The sequence below is a fragment of the Cajanus cajan genome, chromosome 4, assembly GCF_000230855.2.
Source record: "Cajanus cajan strain Asha chromosome 4, NIPB_CcT2T_4, whole genome shotgun sequence".
Taxonomy (NCBI): Eukaryota; Viridiplantae; Streptophyta; class Magnoliopsida; order Fabales; family Fabaceae; genus Cajanus; species Cajanus cajan.
In genome coordinates this window covers 3466253-3476285 of record NC_138520.1, presented here as the reverse complement: position 1 = coordinate 3476285, position 10033 = coordinate 3466253, and the positions used below count along the sequence as shown (strand labels likewise).

Here is a 10033-nt window from a genome sequence, read left to right as displayed (position 1 = left end):
CTGGTTGTATGAATTTGTTGTTTCATTTCAAGTTCATATTTTTGTATAATCTTATATATCTTCAAACAATAAAGAGGGACATCGGAAAAAGTTTCTGAGTGTCACATTGGATGCCAAAATATTTTTGTATGAAACCTTTTTTTAAGAAGACCTAATGGTTGTTTTGGTCTAGAACATTCAATTAGTGTAAAAATTGATCTTCTCCTAGATTTAAGAGTATCTCTCTATATACATTGGGTTGATATTATAAATTTAAATCTCATATTTATTGTCATGATGATTTAACAAATTATGTTGTATTATTATTGTCAATAATAAATCTATAAATATTGATATTTATGATCACTATCGTATCTATTTACTAAATTATGGTGCATTATCCCAATTACTCATTAGGAGAATATTTCGAAAATTAACCATTACTATAATTTCTCTTATTATATGTGATTTTTTTTGTGAATTTTTCAAGAAGCGTTGTTCTTATAAATTTTTTTGCAAAATTTTATCTGTAGGTAATAGCTTTGCGGATAATATGTTTTTGCGAATATTAAAATTCGCAAGAAATTTTCCTGTAAAAAAAATTTGCAGAAAAGTTTTCTGCAAAAAAAAATCGTAGGAAAGTTTTCTGCAAATTTTTTTGCAAGAATATTTTTTATGAAAAAAATTAAAAAAATTAATACAAATTCTATTCATAATTTTTTAACTTTCAAATGCTCACAATAAATTCATCCGAAGTGTTTTCACGCCTCCAACATGTGATACATAATATTTTAAACTCTAAGATTGTAGATTATAAGTCTAACAATCAACCATACAAATCAACTTGTAAGGTAAGTGTTGCCCCAACTTATATACTCTTTAATTGTTTTATTTTCAATCGATGTGGGACTTGAAGTTTTTTTAAAATATTAAATTTATAAATTTAAATATTTTTTTGATTTTTCCTACGGATTAAAATTAGCAGGAAAATCTGCAAGAAAAGTTACCTACAGTTTTTTTTTTACTATTTAGTAAACATTACTTGCAAATTTATTTTTGCAAGAAAATTTGCAAGAAACAAAATAAAATTTTTACAGTATTTTTTACAAATTTTTACCATGAATTTTTTTTATAATTATTAAAATTGTAGTAAAATTTGCAAAAAAAATTTGTAGATTATTTTTCGTAAAAAAAATTTGTAAGAAATATTTGTAAATTATTTTTCACAAATAAATTCGTATTTATTTTTTCTAAAATTATTATTGCAAGAAAAGTTGTAAAAAATTTCTGCAAATATTTTTTTTAAAAAAGTTTGCAAAAAAATAACACTTTTCTAGTAGTAAATTCATTCCTTTTAAATTATTTATTCGATAATTCGATCGATCAAAGAATACCAATTGACAAAAGATGGTAAAAAAAATAAATAAAACAATTATAATATTCAAATAAATGATTAAATTTCAACTATTTATTTGCTTCATGATAGTATTTTTTTGACACCCATTTCAATGATATTTAGATCTGCATAAATGTAAGGTTTGTGAGAGTCAGCAGCAGCAGAACAATTCGAGAATGATGTTATTGATTGTACAGCTTTTAAATTGAAAGTTAGGCATGCTAACCGCCGTTTACATACTACATTTTTTTATTTATTTGAGTTAATCATCTATATATTATTAATTTAATTTTTTTTTAAAATAATAATTATATATTTTTTAATTGTGTCATGTCATTATAAACACATTTATTTTTAACAGTAATATGACACAACTAAAAGATATAACTGGTTAACAGTGTAAAAAAAACTTTATACCGGCGGTGTATACTTTTTTTATTTTTCTTATCTTGTTAATATTAAATTGTAAACCTACAAAAACAGGGACGATGTAGAAGTTAGAAAATCATTTTGAAATGGAGTGGAAATATGAGGCTAACCAAGTTACCTGAGACCACCGAAATTTAACTATTAACTCTTTAAATTCTTAAATTAATTATTATGATAACAAAGGGTAAAGCAATTTATTACCTGTAGTACAAATTTTTACCAGATTGAAGTGGGTAGGTCCCGTCTATCACGGGTTAAAAACTAAAGAAACTCGTAACAGACAAAAAGGAAGAGCCCAAGGAGAAAAAAAACAAACTCAAATTCACTTTTTAATTATTTAAATATTATAATTATATAATTTTAATCTTTTAATTTTCAATTGCATAAAATGGGAATTGGATGTTAAGATCTTTACTCTTGACTTAAATAGTTAATTATTAATCTAAACTTTTTATCATATAAATTAACTCATATATTAAAGACACAATGTGAGTTTTTTAAGGAATTATTCTTGTTTAATATGAGAGTCTTATAAATTTTCAAACATTGTTGAAAGACACATGACCAAAGACTTTTCGATGACTATCTCATTAGCAAATTTTTGGCGTAGAACTGTAGCAAGTTGTTCTGCTAGGATATCACTACATAATCACCATCTCAAAGAAACAAATGTTTACAGAAGGCAGTGACAATTCCGATTTGTGAGGCAAGCCTTCAAAAAAATTAGTAACTAAGACAAAATTACCGAGATCTACATTAACTAAATAAATAAAGAGTAGGAAACTTAATGTACAATTTGTTCTAATAAGAAATCAAGTTGAAGGAAGGAAACATAAAAATGAAGGCAAACTCACGTGTAATAGAAGTAAGTATGTATTTTAGTTTGTTCTATATCATAGTGCATGTTTAGATATAAGTTCAAAAGTACCTTATTTCTAAATTAGAATTAAAAAAATATTCGTACGAATATTTTTCCAATTTTTATCCAAACATAGTCATAATAATAGAGAGTAAATAGTAGAAGCAGAAAAGGTTGATGCAAATAGCAACATATCATAATAATATATAGAAAATAAGATGGAAGGAAGAAAGAGAGCAGTATGGTGTATCCTCCAAACAGGGTATCTGGTGGTGATAAAACCTTATCTTTGGAAGCACTTTGTATCACTGCCCATTCTTCATGTGTCCTAGTTTGGTGTCAAAATCATTGGGGGTGTCTGAGTTTGGGATGGATAAGGAGTTTGTTTCTCACCCCTCTTAAAACATGTCCAACTAGACTTTGCACAAAATAAAAAATGTCAGCTTTGTTGGTTAATTTCTTTCTCCCCATACCAAAAGCAGTAAAATTACACAATTAATGTATCACAAACCATTCTGATATTGAAGAAACCATTGTGATATAGGATATAAATAATGTAGTTAGGATGAGAGTTGGAAATACATGAGAAGAGGTTCTTATCCAGAATTGGAACAAGAAGTAGAAAAAGATTTGGATTTTTGAGCATTGGGGTTTGAAGTAAGGAAGGAAAGAAAATGGTAACAGTGGTTGTTGAAGAGAGGGGACCGTGAGATGAGGGTTGTTAGAGTTGGCAAGAGCACATGGAGGTGGTATCGTACTTTAGTTTACCATTTCCATGTTCCTTCAACACGTTAGCTCTCTAACAAACCATCTCATTGTTTGGTACGCAGTTAGCGCCATGTTATCTTCAATATTGCAAACCAATAATTTCCCAAATCAACCGCAACCCACTTCTACAAAACTACAAAACATTCTACATATGTCATTTGCTCTTCATCTCATATATAATTACTAATGATCTCACATTCTATATATGTCATTTGCTCTCTTTCATAAATATATCTCACTATATATGCACACTAATTATAATGAGTATTGAGTTTTATTATCTAGGCACTTCAAAATATTTTCTCTAATTATATGAGCATGTGCAACTTATTTTTATTATTTTTTATTTAGAAACTCTAAAACATTCAATTCTTTCAACCCAATATGTTTAGAAAAATTATTAAATGGGTCCCCACTAATAATTCAAACCCAAAAATTTACTGACATGCATACACCCTTTTTTTTTTTTTTTTTAATAAAAAAATTGACTTTATCATTATTTTATTCATAAAAATAACATGTTGACCCATTTTGTAGTTGTATGAATCAATACCTCTAAAAGTACTTGTTCTAAATAAGAAACTCATTCTTATGGTAGATTCTAAATAAGGATAGGTACTTATAGAGATGACCAACTATTAATATATCTCTGTTACGGGTGGCCTAAATATATAAATTGTTGTTAGTAGTTACTATGTGTATTGAATAAATAAGATCCTTTTTAATTTAGTTAAAATATAACATAAATTAAAATAAAATTATACTTAAATGTAAAAATAAAAATAAAATCTTAAAAGTATTGATTACAAATATTTAATTTTACCGAAATATAAATAATTATTTCAAATAATTTTAAGATTAAATTGCACTAACTTTCTATAATATTAAATTTGTAATTTTTATCCATCTATTTTTATTTTAGTAATTTAGTTCATTAATTTTATAAAATGTCCCCTTATTAAACATCTATTAATTGATCATTAAGATTGTAACGTTAATTACTATTTGAGTTTAAATAAATAACATGATAATTAATATTTAATAGTATCCAAATTAAACTTCATTTTTAATATTTATTTTTATCTCATTAATTAAAATGATAAAATGAGATGAAAATTAATTTATTCTAAATATTATTTAATATAAATTATTTTTATCATTGTCTAATATTAGGTTACAATGAACATTATAATGTTAATGATAAAGAAAAAAATGTAAATTTTATATAATTGAGAAACTAAAATTAAAAAATTAGAAATCAAAAGATTAAAATTATGAATTTAATATTATAAAGAGAACAAACATGTAATTTAACCTAATTTTAACATGAAATTTAAAAATAAGAATAACACATGCCATTCTTCAAAGTTCAAAAGATAATAAATTACGATATTGAATCATTTTCTTTTCAAAAATAAGGCTTTTACACTTTTTCTTTTCTAATAAAACTTTTGTTTATTACTTGAAACTATAAATATTAACACAATAATTTAGCATAGTAGTTGGACATATTGCACTTCCAAATTATAAAGATGATCTATTTAGTAAAAAAATTTGTAGTATAAGAATTTTTTTTAATCTCGTAACATGTTATAGATTTATAATATCTTGAGTGGTATTAGTATCTGATCCAATAAATTAGAATTATGTAAAAAAAAATATATTAACATCATAATTTTAAACAACATCACTTTATGGTTTAATATTTTTCTTAATTAATTTTCAAATAACGTTTTTATGCATATTTTTTATATATAAAAAATTGAATGATAAGCTCAAAAAATATTGGAATCATTTTTGAAGTTTATTACTATTTATCATTTAAACTAAAATCAAGAAGAAATAAGTGATAAAAAATGTTTATAAAAAAAGTGATAAAAAATTCAAAAGAATAATATGCATGTGCATAATTATAATTATAATTATAAAAGCTAGTGTATTAATTATTATTGGAGAATATTCGTGATATACATAACTTTACCTGTATGTTTATTTTGAGTTCGTTTATGTTTCTTGGACTGTATAAATGTCACTCGAGAATAAACCATTTTTTTTTATTGCATACATAAAGTTAAGAGGATAGTAAATAGTAAATACATTATTCTAGACATTTTTAATTACTTAAAAAGCTATTAAATAATTATTCTATGATATAATAAATATTATTTTTAAAATTGTAATACTTTGCATGATTTATTTAAACTAACAATTAACTATAATAAAATATTAAATTATTATTAAAAAATTAACAAATTTATTATATGTACATTAATTTGTGATTAAATAATAATAAATCTTTACATACATACAGTGTTTGTTCATTTTTAGCAATCTAATCAATATACCCGACCCGAGGTAAAATATTTAATAAGTTTTCATTTGATGATAAATTGTCATATATAATAAGTTTGCTAATTGTATAATAACTATCTTAAATAAAATTTATTATAATTTTTAATTAACTAATAATATAAATTTTTTATAAATTGACAGTTATATTTTAATATTTTTCTCAGTTTTTGCGCAATAAAATTAGCGGTTTTAAAATTAAAATTCTGAATGAAGCACACAAGATGAGACAATCATTCGTCCCTCCAACTAAAGTTTTTTCTTTTGTAATGATTTCAAATTTTACTTTTTAACAATTTTAAATAAACAATAAACAAAAAGAAGCCACACAGAGAAAATCCAAAAAATAAAAAATAAAAAATAAAAAATAAAAAATGAAAAAGAGAATTTCATTTAATTAATTAACTGGAATGAATGAATAGTAATTAATAATTAATAGTGACATGAATAATAGATAGCTGGCAAAAGGTTGTCTTTGGGTCAGTCACGGTCAGCCAAGTGTCCCAAACCCTTTTCTTTTCCCCTTTGTTTCCGCAATCTTCATTTCATTTCAATTTCAATTTCATTTCATTTCATTTCCCTCTTTCTGCAACGATTAGGAGTTGCTCTTGGTGTTTCGACTCAGCAAGAGCCATTGTTGGTTCGCTAGATCCCTGATCTGAAAATGAGCGCTTCAAGGTTCATTAAGTGCGTCACCGTTGGCGATGGTGCCGTCGGAAAAACCTGCTTGTTGATTTCCTACACCAGCAACACTTTTCCCACGGTTTCTTTCTTTCGCATTTTTCTCTCTTGATTATAAGTCTTTGCAGTTGAAATTAGACACGTATGCGGTGGAATTCTAAAAAGTTTTTGGAGTTTGGAGTTTTCAAGTGATGTTTGACTTGGTCTGGAACCTTCTAAATTTGGATATTCACTAAATTATCATCGTTATTTAACACTTTTGTTACTCTCATTAACGGATGATGTTCTCTTTAGCTTTTGTTTACTGTGCCCTTACTTTGAGAAATTGCTTGCAACTTTGATTATCACTAATGAGCACTATTGCTTTATTTTGTCAGCTTTTCAATTTATTTTGAATTTGGTCTTCAACGAATTAAGGGTTTGTGGTTTCATCGTTTTTCATGATCGATAACAGGATTACGTGCCCACGGTTTTTGACAATTTCAGTGCTAATGTTGTTGTGGATGGAAGCACCGTCAACCTGGGATTGTGGGATACTGCTGGTAATATGCAACTACTAATTATTCAGTTATTTAGAATTGGGTATTGTTTGTTTCTGGTGGATTAACGTATTGTTTGATTAACAGGTCAGGAGGATTATAATAGGCTACGACCCTTGAGCTATCGAGGAGCTGATGTCTTTATACTTGCCTTTTCTCTTATAAGCAAGGCTAGCTATGAAAATATTGCAAAGAAGGTTTATTTCCTTTACGCGATGGTGATCATTTGAATCAATTTTTGCACTTAAATATAACTGATAAAGTTGTTGTTTTTTTTTTTTTTTTTTAACTTCAGTGGATCCCTGAACTAAGACATTATGCCCCTGGTGTTCCAATAATTCTCGTTGGAACCAAGTTAGGTAAGCCTTTACCCCTTTCCTTCTTTGAATGAGTTGGCATATTGTTATAGGGTCAACCGATCCAGATGATCCTGTTAGAGCTACCTGCTTAGCTTTGGTTATTGCAAGGATTTTCTTTACTTCAAAGTTCAGATGTTTTCATGAGTTTATTGCCTTATCCTATCAAATTTATTCTAATCTTGCCATTTTTTTTTTCTTCGAGGTCATATACTCGTATGCTTCTTAACTTCTTTCATGCACACACCAACCTAGAGTTTGAAATGGTTCAAACAATGTCTTAGAGACATTGATGTTCTTGTTTTCATAAATTGTTATCTTTCTTTGTGTTAAGGCTTTATTAATGCCCTGGTGTATAATACTTGCAGAAGTTGGTTTAATATCTCTACCAAGAATAAGATGTTATCACTAATTGCAGAAGTGAAGAAAAAAATTTGATTTACCATTGATGTTTTGTATCTAGGTTGTAGTTAGACGGTGCATGACAAAAGTAGCAATTCCTTTCTTTGCAGGATATTAGTTCACTATCAAATTTATTTCTGTGGTGAATATTACTTGAAAACATTTTTCTGCCAATTCAGCACCACCAATCTTAAATGATTTAATAAATGCTTAATTTGGTTGCAGATCTTCGGGAAGATAAGCAATTTTTTATGGACCACCCTGGTGCAGTACCAATTACTACAGCACAGGTACTAAATACCATAAATTTGCTTAGCCCCACCCCTTTCTTTAGCTAGAGGGGGACGTATGAGTTATTGATTCAGAAATAATTATATTGATCTACACATTGATATTTGTTTTCACTTTGGTTGAAGGGAGAAGAATTAAGAAAGCTGATTGGTGCTCCTGCCTACATCGAGTGTAGTTCAAAAACGCAGCAGGTGCAGTTCTCTCACTTAAAACTTATGTGGTGATTATTTGGTTTGTGTATCAGTAGGTTGGGTTCCTCAACTTTTTGGAAAATTTTAATTAGATCCCAAAATTAAATAGATTTATAATTGGTCCATTGATCTTCAATGATTTTTATAACTGGGTCTTGAAGTTAGTTTGACAGCTTTATACCACAAAAAAAATGTAGGGTTTATTAACTCCTGGGACTGGATGGATTACAAAAAATATAGAAGATCAAGGACCTAATTACAAATTTTTAATTTAAGAACTTATTTAAAAGATCTCAAATAATTCAGAGACCTATCGATGTATTAAGCATTTTTTCTTCGTGTTGTAATATCAGAATGTGAAAGCTGTCTTTGACGCTGCCATCAAAGTGGTTCTTCAACCACCAAAACAAAAGAAAAAGAAGAGAAAGGCACAGAAGGCTTGCTCAATATTATGATTAAGAATCAGAAGGCTTGCTCAACATTGTGATTAAGAATCAGAAATTAATAGGAGGTAGTGAATTTCGGCCAACCTTTAATGCTGCCTCTCCATTGGTTTGTCTTGTTTTGTTCCCTATCCTCTGTAGCGAGAGCAGGAAGCTGTGTATAGTTTGGACTGACATCTTAGGCCTTATAATCACATGATTACTTCCTTGTCTCATTTCATACTCTGTAATTAAAACTAGCTCAATTACATAGCTCAGTGTCGACCTATTTCCTTTTATTATATTATATGTTAGTAGCCTGCAAAAATACTGCTTGCTTTGTGAATGCGGTCATATTCTTCATATGGCCTTTGTGATGTTTTCTATGAATTCCTTTAATGGTTTTGGCCAGTTGTCGCACATTTTAAGGTTTTTAAACTTATCTGATGTTGTTTCTGATTGAAGGATAAGATTTCATTTTGGACCATGGGATGTTCCATTAAAATATTTACATAGCTGAACGTGTTATTGTAAGTTGTATCTTTGGATCCTGATCTCCTGCAGTTGCATTTTTAACTGCACAAATCCTGTCCTTTACAAATTTATTGATTTTTGTATTCAAATAAAGGATGAAGTTTAATCCTCAACTATAGTGGATTAAGTTTCAAACTAGATTATACGAAATTCGAGTCGAACTTATTTTCCTCTTTCAAAATGGTAAGGATACCTTGAATGTTACGTATTAATTTCCTGGTAAATATGAAAGCCGAATACTGGAACAGTTAATGTGACTAACTTATTCAGCATTTCAATTTTCAAGAGTGTTAGGACCACTGCCATCCCTTGTTACGATGGCCATTCGCAAGACGGAGCATAGACTATGAAATAAATAGGAGACGTGAGTGCACAACATTATTATATGTACATAGATAAATTGTGATAAAAGTATGGAAGAAGAGCGTGATGAATTTATTGACGCATAGCAAAGCATTTATTGGGCAAAAGCATCCCAAATTCAGAGTCTTTTAGCTTTTACAAAATCCGAAAGAAACAACATTCCACGTTTCCTTTGCAATGAATATGTAAAAGCTGTAAACTCATACCGGCTAATCTGCGGCCTAATCACCTCATGTAAAAGTCGAAGTGTAATTACTTTTCCTTATTTCTTAGAGAGAGAGAGGGAGGGGGTCGGATGGAGGCGTAATTTTTTCTTCTAATTTTCAAATATTACTTTTTCCAAATACATTTTTGTCAGTCCATCTAATGTTTTCTTTCCTTTAACAGTAAATATTCAATATTTATTTCGTTCATGTCTAGGTGATCGTAGAGTATATAGGTATAGATGAATTGGATCTAATAAAAGTAATTTAT

General features: G+C 27.9%; 1 protein-coding gene across 1 annotated transcript; it reads left to right on the top strand.

The window, feature by feature from the left end:
- The first annotated feature begins 6268 nt into the window (after positions 1-6268).
- LOC109815664 (rac-like GTP-binding protein RAC1) lies at positions 6269-9073 on the top strand. Its single transcript, XM_020380444.3, has 7 exons — positions 6269-6543; positions 6916-7003; positions 7088-7197; positions 7296-7359; positions 7984-8048; positions 8175-8240; positions 8594-9073. The coding sequence occupies exons 1-7, from the start codon at positions 6445-6447 to the stop codon at positions 8693-8695; spliced, it is 594 nt and encodes a 197-aa protein (XP_020236033.1). The 5' UTR covers positions 6269-6444; the 3' UTR covers positions 8696-9073.
- The last annotated feature ends 960 nt before the right edge of the window (positions 9074-10033 follow it).